Source organism: Salmo trutta, chromosome 3 (genome assembly GCF_901001165.1).
Source record: "Salmo trutta chromosome 3, fSalTru1.1, whole genome shotgun sequence".
Classification (NCBI taxonomy): Eukaryota; Metazoa; Chordata; class Actinopteri; order Salmoniformes; family Salmonidae; genus Salmo; species Salmo trutta.
In genome coordinates, this window is record NC_042959.1 from 46586060 (window position 1) to 46599342 (window position 13283).

At 47.8% G+C, this 13283-nt stretch overlaps 1 protein-coding gene across 2 annotated transcripts in view; it reads right to left on the reverse strand.

Moving 5' to 3' along the window:
- LOC115176250 (zinc finger protein 407) overlaps positions 1 to 13283 on the reverse strand; it is a 167573-nt gene that overhangs the window by 72146 nt on the left and 82144 nt on the right. For both annotated transcript variants that reach the window (XM_029736131.1, XM_029736120.1), the window contains exon 5: positions 3941 to 4107. In XM_029736131.1, the coding sequence (XP_029591991.1) occupies positions 3941 to 4107 (167 nt within the window). The remainder of the gene's footprint in view (positions 1 to 3940; positions 4108 to 13283) is intronic.

Here is a 13283-nt window from a genome sequence, read left to right on the forward strand (position 1 = left end):
TCGATTCCCGCGCCCAGTCGCGGTCGCCACAATTATTCTTGAGGAGGAAACGCTGGCGATAAATTCTGTGTGCTTTTCATCTGCCGTTCGATGGCGGTGAGCCCTCTGAGGGCCGGGGGGAGGACGGGGTTGGTGGGGGACCGGGCGGGGCCTTGTCAACACCAGGGGATCCAGCAGGCTAAAGATACTGAGCACAGGGCCCCTACACACACACACAATCACAAACTCGCTCACGGAGACGCACAAGGAACATAACACAGATCAGACAAACGCACAGCCACACACAAAACGCACGCCAGATTACACACACACACACACACACACACACACACACACACACACACACACACACACACACACAGGCCAGTTAAAGCTCATCTCTCGTGTGGGCTTATAGAACTTTGCGTCATTTTATCACTGCAAAAGTATTCTTTGTTCTTATTCTCCTGGTACACCCTCTACCCTTAACAAAATAAATCCACTTATTAAAAAGTATATTTAGACTTATTAAAAATACTTATTAAAAAGTATATTTAGACTTATTAAAAAGTCTAAATATACCGCCTCTATTTGCACGTGTGTGTGTGTGTGAGCGTGTTTGTGTGTGTGTGTGTGAGCGTGTGTGTGTGTGCGAGCGTGTGTGTGTGTGAGCGTGTGTGTGTGTGTGTGTGTGTGTGTGTGTGTGTGTGTGTGTGTGTGTGTGTGTGTGCGCGCGTGTGCTTGAATCACGTACACTGCTACTGTTTATTATCTATCCTGTTGCCTAGTCACTTTATTCCGAGTTACATGTACTGTACATAGTACCTCGCACCCCTGCACATGGACTCGATACTGATACCCCGTGTATATAGCCAAGTTATCGTTACTCATGGTGTATTTATTATCCCTTTTACTATTACGTGTTATTAATTGTTTCTCTATTTTCATTTTTAAGCTACACCTGTTGTTTCCGAAGCATTTGATAAATAACATTTGATTTGATTGGATATATGTGTGTCTGGGTGCCCGATGCCTATAACTGTGTTTTAAATAACCCCAGCGGTCTGCATGCAGCTATAATTGCCTCCCTCATTAGTTATGTTTTAGCAGGGTTGCGGTTGGGAGGGCAATTCATTTTACCGCTTAATTTTTGACACAGAATCCGCCCCGCCGTATTGATGTGCTCGGCCATTTTGGGCCTCATTTCTCAGGGAAATTAATTGACAAAGTGCGAAGATATATCAGCATATCGCCAGATTAAGCGACAAACTGAGGCAATGAGGAAATCAATTGTGGCCCTGTCGCGGCAAACGGCACTGCCGGTCCCTCTGCGGAGGGGCGGGGGGAAAGGCCAGGGCGGGTCGGGACATGTTTGAGTTATTTATTTATTTGAGTCGCTCATTCATCAGCCGTTACAAATGACCCTGGCGGCTGACGCTACCTCCCCTCCTCCTAACACCCCCCCCCCCCACCCCATCCTCCTCTTCCTCAGACATTGGGGGGTGTGAGGAGAGTGATTAACATAGAAAACACACAAATCAGCCCCCAGAACAATGAATCCAGCTGGAGACATGACTGCAGGCCCAGGAGCCGGACGTGTTCACACACAGAGGAAAAATAGGAAGTCCCTCACTATGACTGCTTATGTCACAGTCACAGTCAAAGAGATGGTGGCAGCGCAAGTGCGTTTTTTTTTTTTGTTGAGAGATTCATTCTCTCGTCACAACGAAAATATTCACATGCAACTGGACTGAGGACATACACGACTTAATGACAGAATTCCATTTCACGATTAGCGCTGTAGCGTATCTCAAACACTTATTTGCACAACAGCTTTACACATAACAGCGTATAGGTACCAACAATTCAAACCCCTTAATTGTTGCGCTACATTATCTTGGGCGCTACATTATCTTGGGAGCTACATTATCTTGGGAGCTACATTATCTTGGGTGCTACATTATCTTGGGAGGTACATTATCTTGGGCGCAACATTATCTTGGGCGCTACATTATCTTGGGCGCAACATTATCTTGGGTATCTATGCTGACACAAACACACTCAAACGTAGGACTGCGCTACTTTCCTCAACACCAGTGCTCCGATCTGTCCTCTTCCCGCCCGCTACACACACAACCCAGACACGTAACAAAGATCTCCCCAATTACTTACAGCCACATGTCACCGGGAGTGATTAGTTCAACTTTTAGCTTCCTACTTATTTTATTAGTATTGCAGCTTACCCTTGTGAAGGAACCCATTTATAACGTTCAAACAGATCACAAACGCCGATCATATTTTAGAGTGTGTCAGCCCGCCAGTGTGCTGGAATGGGATTGCAATGATACGGCAACGTCTGACTCTGTCAGCCCCCCCCCCCCCACCCCCCCATCCCCGTCTGCCCATTAATAGAAGTGTTGCATCATGGAGCTGTAAATTGAGTTAGCTTTCTGGGTGTCACTAATCAGGGCCATGAGTCTCTCTCTGTCGTCTCGCTCTTTCGTCTCTCTCTCAGTCGTCTCTCTCTTTCTCTCTCGTCTCTCTCTCTCTCAGTCGTTTCTCTCTCTCTGTCGTTTCTCTCTTTCTCTCTCAGTCGTCTCTCTCTTTCTCTCTGTCATCTCTCTCTTTCTCTCTCTGTTGTCTCTTTCTCTCTCTCTGTCGTCTCTCTCTCTGTCGTCTCTCTCTCTGTCGTCTCTCTCTCTGTTGTCTGTCTCTCTCTCTGTCGTCTGTCTCTCTCTCTGTCGTCTGTCTCTCTCTCTGTCGTCTCTCTCTCTCTGTCGTCTCTCTCTCTCTGTCGTCTCTCTCTCTCTGTCGTCTCTCTCTCTCTCTGTCGTCTCTCTCTCTGTGTCGTCTCTCTCTCTGTCGTCTCTCTCTCTCTGTCGTCTCTCTCTCTCTGTCGTCTCTCTCTCTCTGTCGTCTCTCTCTCTCTCTGTCGTCTCTCTCTCTGTCGTCTCTCTCTCTGTCGTCTCTCTCTCTCTGTCGTCTCTCTCTCTCTCTGTCGTCTCTCTCTCTCTCTGTTGTCTCTCTCTCTCTCTGTTGTCTCTCTCTCTCTCTCTGTTGTCTCTCTCTCTCTCTGTCGTCTCTCTCTCTCTGTTGTCTCTCTCTCTCTGTTGTCTCTCTCTCTGTCGTCTCTCTCTCTGTCGTCTCTCTCTCTGTCGTCTCTCTCTCTCTCTGTCGTCTCTCTCTCTGTTGTCTCTCTCTCTCTGTCGTCTCTCTCTCTCTCTGTCGTCTCTCTCTCTCTGTCGTCTCTCTCTCTCTGTCGTCTCTCTCCCTGCTTGTCTGCCCATCTCTTTCTCTCCCTCTCTCCTCCCTCCCCCTCTCTCTTCCCCTACCCTCCCTGTCGCAGCAAGTGACACCTAGGTGCTTGGAGCAGAGTGACGGTCGGGCCCCGGCTGACGGGGAACGCCGGTTCTCGGGGAAACAAATGAAAATAAAAAGGTCTAATTATGTCGGAGGCGCCTTGCCACCGCGAGAGGGGCCCGCATGACGGATGGACTGTTCTCCTGCTAGCGCTCACTCAGCCTGTCACACCAACACCAGCCCCCCTGCCTGCCGTCCTGACTTCCGCTAGCATTTTGGCATTGACTTAAAAGGGAGTCAAGGAGCAGGTTGACTGACGGACTGACACCTAAGGAAAACAGTCTGGCCACACCAAACAGGCACTTTGTTCCTTTCTGACTGATTCTTCCTCTCAGTATATGTTCGGTATCCTGAAGGTGGGATGTGTCTCACCTGTATGGACATGTAGTAATTAACTGGTATCGGTTTGTGTGTATAGGTGACATGAGGTGTGTACACTAGACATTAATGTGACATGTAGTAGTGGTTATTGAGGGGATTGGGTCGCGTCACATCACAGGTGTGTATACGAAGTGTGTGTGGGTGTCTAGGTGACACGAGGTGTGTGTGTGTGTACACAGCACAGTAGACAATGTGTGTGTGGGTGGGTGTTGTAGCTCACCTGTGTGTGTCCTGTAGTGGTCTTTCATGGCAGACAGGGTGAGGAAGGCGTAGTGGCAGGCAGGCCAGGCACACTTATGGGGCTTGTCCCCCGTATGCAGCTTCATGTGGTTGTTCAGAGCCCACTTCTCACTGAACGACCGGTCGCACAGATCACACTCAAACTTCCTGCGAGGGAGGGAGGGAGGGAGGGAGGGAGGGAGGGAGGGAGGGAGGGAGGGAGGGAGAAAAGAAGAGAGTTATTTAGTCCCAAAGCTGAGGTAAAAAGGTAGAAACCCAAGCCTCTAAGGTAGGGAAGGGAGGACGTAAGAGAACACACACACACACACACAGATTGCTGGGGCTCCTGGCGTGTCATGTCTGTATAAGCAGGCATTGATTTTTCTGTCCAGGCCTGCCACCTCCACCATTTATTCTCTGCTTTGCGCCAGGGCCCAGAGGACTGGAGAAATTCTGTTACAGTCCAAACACACAGACACACACACACACACACACACACAACGGGCCAGTGGGGAGAATAGAGTTGCCCTGTACAGGGGTCTCCCACCACTTAGTCAGGGCCAGCAGGAATACCGTAGGCTAAATGAAAAGCTGGAGCACACTTTCCCTCCTACCTGCCTTTATCTCTGTAGCCCCTCTTCTCGGTCATTCCTCATCTTTCTTCATGCCCGTCTCTTCGAGCCCCGTTTCCCTTCCTCACTAACCATCTCTCCCTTGTGTCTCTCTTTCCCTCTGTTCCTCCACCCTGTGTGCCAGTCTTTGTGCGATGGTATGAAACACCGCTGATTGTAGAGATCTCTTCTCCACAGAGGCCAACGGCACATTGCATAGGACTAGATACGTCCAGTTTAGAGTTGGGTGCTCAGTCCCAGATTCATAGCTGTTTTATTAAGCTACAAGCAACGCGCATTAGTAAAAACAATAAAACACCCCGCGGTCAAATTCATCTTTAGGCCGGCACTATAATTTTGCAGAGCCCGGAGAATGAAAAAAGTGTGCGCCATAAACAAGTGAAGGCAGATTCTTCGGGAGCGTTTTGTCATGTAACGAGACTCGTGAGAGCGTGTTGTTTTAGGGAGGAGGGCGTCTTTTAAGGCCTGGTTGTGTGGTTTAATGCCTCTGGTATCTGTTTCATAGCACGCCATCTTGACACTCACCTGAACAAATAATGACTTCCAGCAACGTGGAGCGTGTGTCCAAATCAATCATTCAGACTCATACGTTTCCCTTATGGAGGGAGGGGGGGGGGGGGGGGAGGGGTAGAAAGAGAAAGGGAGAGAGAGGGGGATTTGGAGAGGGAGAGAGAACGGGGAGTGCGAGAGAGAGAGAGTCAGAGGGAGAGGGACGGAGAGGTGGGGGACAGAAAGAGAGTGGGGAGTGAGAGAGAGAGAGAGAGAGAGAGAGAGAGAGAGAGAAAGGGACACACACAAACTGATGCTTGCCTTATATATCAATCCACACTCAAAAGAGGATGAATCTATCACGCACACAGATGGGTCTGTCACGTCCCACTATCGTCCCGGTCTTACGAAGCGGCAGCTTCAACGCCTTTTACCAGAAGCACTCAGACACACATTCTAAAATGGTGTCTATATCACCGTGGCCGCCTAATCTCGCAGGCATATTCAAAATCCTCCCATTCATTCGCTCATACCGTGATTTGCCAAAGACTTTATCCTGGCGACAGATATACGTCTGTCTCTGTTTCTCCTTCTCTCGCTCTAGTATTTCTGGAACGCCAGTCCCCCCAACGTGGGAGAGGTAAATAAGATGAGTGAAGAAATGCTGTCTTTTATTGTGTAACATTATACTCAACACTCCTGTTTTATGAGCTCAAAAGGGGCCATTGTTTATCGTCGGGCGCCATTTCAGCGCTAGGCCTTGACATGGGCCTCTTTCTCTCTCTCTCTCTCTCTCTCTCTGTCTGTGTGTGTGTGTGTCTGAGGCTGAGGAGGAATGGTGCTTGCAGTAGACTGATCAGTGGGGGTTTTGTATGGAAGACAGGAGGTATTGCGTCTGTTTTCACCAGATCAGATGGAGCTCTTTGATCTTGTCTCCGTGTGTCAGATCCCGTCACGATCCACAGTCTAGCCCCTATACATATGCATGCAGCCTACCACCTCGAAACAGTCAGGAGCAATGCAAAGCAGGCCAGAGACAGAGGGAGGTAGAGAGAGAGAGGTAGACAGAGAGGGAGAGAGAGGTAAGAAACAGGAGGCCTTTCTCCTATTTGTTAGATATAATTACAGTTGTATTTATTTTTGTTGTGGTTGCTGCTCATCAGGTTTCCACATGAAGCAAATTAACAGGCGCTCCTTAGATCTCAATTACACATGATGACAAGGCGTGCAATTGCGTTGGTATTGACACACACACACACAGTATTGTACAACTAACCTTGTGGGGACACACAAGCCAATCCCATTCAAAATACTATTTTCTCTAACATTTACCCGACAACCTAATCCGACAACCTAATCTTAACCCTAACCCTATTTTGTTTATTTTTTATTTCACCTTTAGTTAACAAGGCAAGTCAGTTAAGAACAAATTCTTATTTACAATGACGGCCTACTCCGGCCAAACCCGGACGATGCTGGGCCAATTGTGCGCCGGCCTATGGGACTCCCAATCACGGCCGGATGTGATACAGCCTGGATTTGAACCAGGTACTATAGTGACGCCTCTTGCACTGAGATGCAGTGCCTTAGACCGCTGCGCCACTCGGGAACCCAAACCTTTAAAACTAACCCCTGCTCCTAACCCTAATTCTAACCATTAAAAAAATGTTGTTTACTATTCTTGTCCACACACGCACGCACACACACACACTCTGATTCTGAAGCAGCTAAATGATTGGCAACCCATGCAGATTTATTCAAATAGCCAGGTGGGCCTCTTCCCTGTAAACTCCCGTCTTTATTCCTATACTGTCATTCATTATCATACGTCTCACACGTACATTGTGTGAATCTGCAGGATACACTGCCACTGATGGCAAATAAAGCTCATCTGAGACCAGCCAATGTGAAGCCTCTCTGCATTGCCGCCCCCATGTGGCAAGGTGGTCACTGGGATAGGATTGTGTGTATGTGTGTGTGTGTGTGTGTGTGTGTGTGCGTGCGTGCGTGCGTGCGTGCGTGTGTGCGTGTGTGTGTGTGTGTGTGTGTGTGTGTGTGTGCGTGCGTGCGTGTGTGTGCGTGTGTGCGTGTGTGTGTGTGTGTGTGTGTGTGTGCGTGCGTGCGTGTCAGAAACGTACTTCCACTAACCCTATTTTACTTATTCGGCACAACAGGACACGTGGCACAAAACAGACCAGTCAGAGCTACCCTAAATAAGTCAGATGCTGTGAAGTCCCGTAGAGAGCGCTCCAGAGGTCCCTCCCTTTCCCTCACATTAGGGTGACCAGAAAACTCTCCGCCATATTCTCACACTTCAGAGGGGAGCAGAGGGAGAGAGAGAGAGGCCAACTCCCCCCTCCAGCCAAACCTGACACAAACAGACAACTTCAAAGTGAAGACTGTTGTTTATTTAGTGAAGGGGGATGGGTGGAGAAAGAGAGAGAGTCCATCTGATATCCAACTGTCAGGAGAGCATTTTCACATGCAAAATAGAGTGTGTGTGGGAGCGAAAGATTACCTAGAGGGAGAAACATGACAGCACTCAGTATGGTCAGAATGGATCATCATCTGGCAAGCCTCTCTTGTTCTCTCTCGGTTTGTCTCGTTCTCTCCCTCTCTCTCTCTCTCGGTTTGTCTCGTTCTCTCTCTTTCTAGCTTTCTCTCTGTCTTTCAGCCTCTTTCTCTCTAGCTTTCAGTCTCTCTCTCTTTCTCTCTAGCTTTCAGTCTCTCTAGCTTTCTCTCTAGCTTTCAGTTTCTCAGTCCCTCTTTCTCTCTAGCTTTCAGTCTCTTAGTCCCTCTTTCTCTCTAGCTTTCAGTCTCTCTCTCTCTTTCTCTCTAGCTTTCAGTCTCTCACTCTCTCTCTCTCTCTCGCTCTCTTTCAGTCTCTCTCTCTCTCTCCCTCTCTAGCTTTCAGTCTCTCCTCTCTCTCCCTCTCTATCTCTCTAGCTTTCAGTCTCCCTCTCCCTCTCTCTCTAGCTTTCAGTCTCTCTCTCTCCCTCTCTCTCTCTAACTTTCAGTCTCCCTCTCCCTCTCTCTCTAGCTTTCAGTCTCTCCCTCTCTCTCTCTAGCTTTCAGTCTCTCTCTTTCTCTCTAGCTTTCAGTCTCTCTCTCTCTCTCTCTAGCTTTCAGTCTCTCTCTTTCTCTCTAGCTTTCAGTCTCTCTCTCTCCCTCTCTCTCTCTAGCTTTCAGTCTCTCTTTCTCTCTAGCTTTCAGTCTCTCTCTCTTTCTTTCTCTCTGTCTTTCAGTCTCTCTCTCTCTCTCTCTAGCTCTCTCTCTCTAGCTGTCAGTCTCTCTCCCTCTTTCTCTCTCTCTCTTTCTCTCTAGTTTTCAGCCTTTCTCTCTTTCTCTCTAGCTTTCAGCCTCTCTCTTTCTCTCTAGCTTTCAGCCTCTCTCTTTCTCTCTAGCTGTCAGTCTCTCTTTCTCTCTAGCTGTCAGTCTCTCTCTCTCTCTCTCTCTCTCTCTAGCTTTCAGTCTCTTTCTCTCTCCTAAATCACTCCGCATTTCGTCAGCCCGGCAGCTTAAATCCAGACTAAATTAGTAGAATGAAGATTAAGTCATTTGGCCTTGAGCTGTCCCAGACATTACGAGTCGAAGACTGAGGATAACTTTAAACACGACCGACTGGGGTCAAAACGTGTGTGTATGTCTGTGTGTGTATGTCCGTGCGTGCATGAGTCTAGAAGATTTCTTCTGCGGGAGTCAATTGAAACCAAATTAAAGGGAGTGTTTGTTTTTTCCATTTTTAAATAGAAGATATTACATTCCTTTGGGTTACTGTTTCCTGAGCGCACAGCCCCGGCGTCGTTATTTTCCATTAGCGTACACAAAGTCAACTGACGACAAGCTCGTTCCCAGGTTGAACAATCGCAAGACTAGACACCATCACTCACGCCCTGCCCGTGCCTTCCAAGGTTCTACTAGTTTATGGTCAATGGGCTTTGAAGGTAATCAAATCAGTTTGCTGGACTGAGCTGGTTTACCGTTCAAATGAACAGTCATCTACCTCCCAACACTGTGGCTAGGTGTGTGTTCTGCATGTCGACCACCGCAACGTCTTAAGTGGACACACCCTGTACCACGGTGGTGTGAGTAAGTAGCCTGGCGTGACCCTTGGCTTCGTACGAGCTGGGTTGGCTCCTAGGAGCTGGAGTCTATCTCCTGTTTCTGTGGTGTGAGGCAGCTTGATAGCGGGGAGGGGCTTGGAGTCTGAGTACAATAATGATTTGTGAAAAGGCAGAGTACACACGAATGATTTCTTTGGATTCCACATTTTAATGTCACACTTCTAAGTGGTGTACAATGTTAACTATTAACTGAGTCGTCAATAGAGAAACACAAGCGTCCTCTCTGAGTATACAAGAGCAGTAAAAACGGAGTACAGAGCAGAGTTCAGGAGTAATGTCACAAGGCCTCCTCTGAGAGAGAGGGCTAGTGCGTACTTACACACACACACACACACACACACACACACACACACACACACACACACACACACACACACACTATGGCTGCAATACAAACAAGACCCCGGCACCACAAAGATGCTATTGTCGGATTTATATTTACCTTCAATCCCAAAAGGGGGAAGAAAAGATAATGAAATAAATAACAATAGAGGCATCAGATAAGCTCCCGTTTATCCCGCTATAGGGCAAATACAAATTGTCAATTTAATGAACATGGTGGACGTGATGAAAGCGAGGTGAAGGAGCCTCGTTGCCTGACAAACAATCAGGAAATGTTATCTTAATATTGTTCCGTGGTTATTCAGCCCATAACTTAGGGGGGGAGGAGCAAAGGCCAGGTCCCAGTGAGGTGTCCCTGATATTGCCTGTTTTTATTATGAGCCATAGCTCAACGGTCGGAAATACACACGCACGCACACGCACACACGCACACGCACACGCACACGCACACGCACAGAGCTGACCATACAACTTGAGTTCCAGCAAAGAACAAAGAAAGGATTGATACGAGATGTTTGAAAGGTAAATGCGTACGTACGTGTGGTGGGGGGGGGGGGGCTTTCCAGATTCAATACATTTATGGCTGTAATGGGTTTAATGAATACCAGACCGTAAATCAAAACGTTTCATCCCAAAATCACAAATCAAGTGCCGAAAATACAACCCGCTGGCATCCTTGGCTGGTAACCAACCACCAAAAAGGCAGAAAAGCCCCCCTACTCCTGATTTGTGTGACAACAAGAGGTCAGAGGCCTCCATCAGCAGCACTTAAAAAGCCTCCAGATGCTTCCTAGTCCAAACTTTTTGGTATTTAAAGCCTCTGCAATCTGAGGATCCCCACCCAAATTAACTATTATCTCCGTATTTATATATTGCCCGTACTAAATTGCGTCGCGGCGAAGAATTACTATGGATATGAATATCGGCGACAATAACTCAGCCAAAAGCCTTAAAGACACGACGCTCTTTATTGGGGCGTCTGATAGCCCTTAAATACAGCACCAGGAAGCCATATCAGTGCTGTTTCTCTCTAATATCAGGCCACATTAGCGGCTCGTAAATCAAATTACACTCCTAGAATTTCATTAAGCTCACCTGCCAGCAGTAGTGCCGGCTAAATATTTATGTTTTCCCGCCGCGATTGTGTGGCTCTCAGGTACACAAAAGGTGGAAGGAAAGCAAGGGAAAATGGATGATGAATGTAATTATCTTTTAAGGAATACAGTGAAACTCTGTCATAAATTCCCCTGGTGATACTACGGAGAGGGAGAGGCAGCAATAAAGAGCGTCCTGTGGGCTGGAGTCGACAACGGTAACAGCACGGCAACAGCGGCCGTGTCCCAGGATGGCACCCTAATCCCTACGTAGTGCACTACTTTGGACCAGATCCATATTGGCCCCGGTCAAAAGGAGTGCCCTATATAGGGAATAGGCTGCCATTTAAGAATTCCCCTGTCTGCTCCATTCCTGTTTAAAGTGTTCGAGTGTTTAACCAGAGGTAGACTCCACAACCTGATTACAGCCTGAAGAGAAAGTCACTCTCTAACAGAAATCAAAGAGGATGATGTATGACAGAGATCACACACCCCAGATAGACAAGCTAATGTAATAGAACGAGAGAGCGAGAGAGAGAGAGAGAGAGAGAGAGAGAGAGGCTGATAATGCACAAAGATTGACTTGTTACTGTTAGACCCTCGATCCAATATTAAAGAAATGATTGACTACTCTCTTTATTGCCACTGGAATTATCTGAAAGGAATTTGTGTTTCTATTTGTTTTTTTGTTTTTTTTCTTCAACTGAACATATAGCCTAGACCTTGGTTTTGCATAAGCAGGCGAGATTTCCTGGATATGGAATCTGGGAAGGCTGTATGAGCCGGGAGGTGGGTGGACGGGAGGGGGGTGGACGGGAGGAGGTGGGTGGACGGGAGGGGGGGGGGGGGGTTGGGACAACGGCGTCTGGCTATGGATTTTGATTACACACAGAGGGAAATGAGTGAGCCGGGGACCGTGACGACACTCACTTAATAAAAAGGTAAAGTCTATACATCAAAGAGCGTCTAGCTGTAAATCGTTGTGTTCTGCTGTACCGACGGCCCCTCCCCATCCTGGCTCATTATGAGCCCTCTAACGGGGCCACTCATATTTACTATTGGCTCAATATCATTTTAAATAATGAGCTTTATCCCTTATCTAATTAACAAGGGCCTCGCTCTACCCCTCCACCCCCTTCAAATTAGGAAGCCAGTGTCGGTCTAGCCAACTGTTGTTTAGCAAATTCGCTTTGTGACAAAACAGCAAAAGCATAACGGGTTGGGAGGGTTGGCTGTGTGTGTGCGCAGAAGTAAAGACCTGGTCTTGTTTCTCTCTCTCTCTCACTCTCTTCCTCCCTCTCTTATTACTGGAATTCCAATTCAATGATCACCTTAGATCACACGCACGCCATAAATCAGACAGGCTTGACAGAGGATGAAAAATGGTATTAATAATGCGAAACTTATTATACAGTCCAAAACGCTCCCTTGATAAATGACATTGTTTGGGCCTGACAATGATTGCATTTAAAACATTATTTCTGTTTTGTGCTGCATTCTGTGGGTTGGTGGACGTAGGGGCTTGTGTGTTCGTGTGTGTGTGTGTGTGTGTGTGTGTGTGTGTGTGTGTGTGTGTGTGTGTGTGTGTGTGTGTGTGTGTGTGTGTTTGTGTGTGTGTGTGCTCATGAAATATCTTCCCATCCCAGATCTCACCCTGGAGTCAAGAGGGCAAATGGTGGCTGGTGGCTCACAACAAACCCAACACACACACACACACTTTCATCACAAACAGACAGGTTGAAAAACAGAGCCCATCTCCCTGCCTCCACATCTACACATTTCACTGATACTCTGAAAAAGAGAGAGTCAGAAATACAGAGATACCACCATTCCACAGCACCATTGTCAGAGAGAGAACAGTAGGGCGGGTGGAGAGATTCGATTCCCTGTCTACGGCTCGACGTGCATAGCAAATCCCTGTGCTAACACCTCACACTCACTGACTCCAATCGGAGCAACAGACACAGCGGTGGAAAGAGCAAGCCGGGAGTAGAGGAGAGAAGAAGAAAAAACGTCAGGAGTCATAAAGTTTCATTTGAAATAGAAACTGGGAGTGCGGTGGATACACGGTGACACATGTTTTTCTTTCTGCCTGTAGCTGGCTGGGTTAGCAATGCTACGGCTCCACCAGGCCACGTTTCCATTCATTAACACAGGGACAGGCCAGTTGTGCTAAGCTAAACGCCACATACCAGGGCAGCACAACACCCGAGACAAAAGGCTATGTCCCAAACGGCACCCTACTCCCTACATAGTGCACTAATTTTGACCAGGGCCAATGCACAGCTCTGGTCAAAAGTAGTGCCGTAGGAATAGGTTGTGATTTGGGACACACCCTGAGAGACAGAAAGCCAGGGAGCCGGCAGCTTCAGTCGTTCCCAGAGTGTGGGACTGTTTTAGGGTTTTACTGAACTGGCAAGGGATGGATAGGACTGAGGAGGATGCACAGCACACTGCGCAGAGAGACGGGGAACGCAAAAGTTGATGCTGAGCAGATAAGGACGTCTGTATATGCCAATCAATCATTCAGCTAACTAGCCCAATGAGGGCTTAGATAAGATCAACTGCGTTGCTTTATATGTGGTGCAACGTTGGCCAATGCTACTGATGATTTCAGTTGGCATCGTAGTTGATGATCTGGGCAAATGATTACACAAATCGTT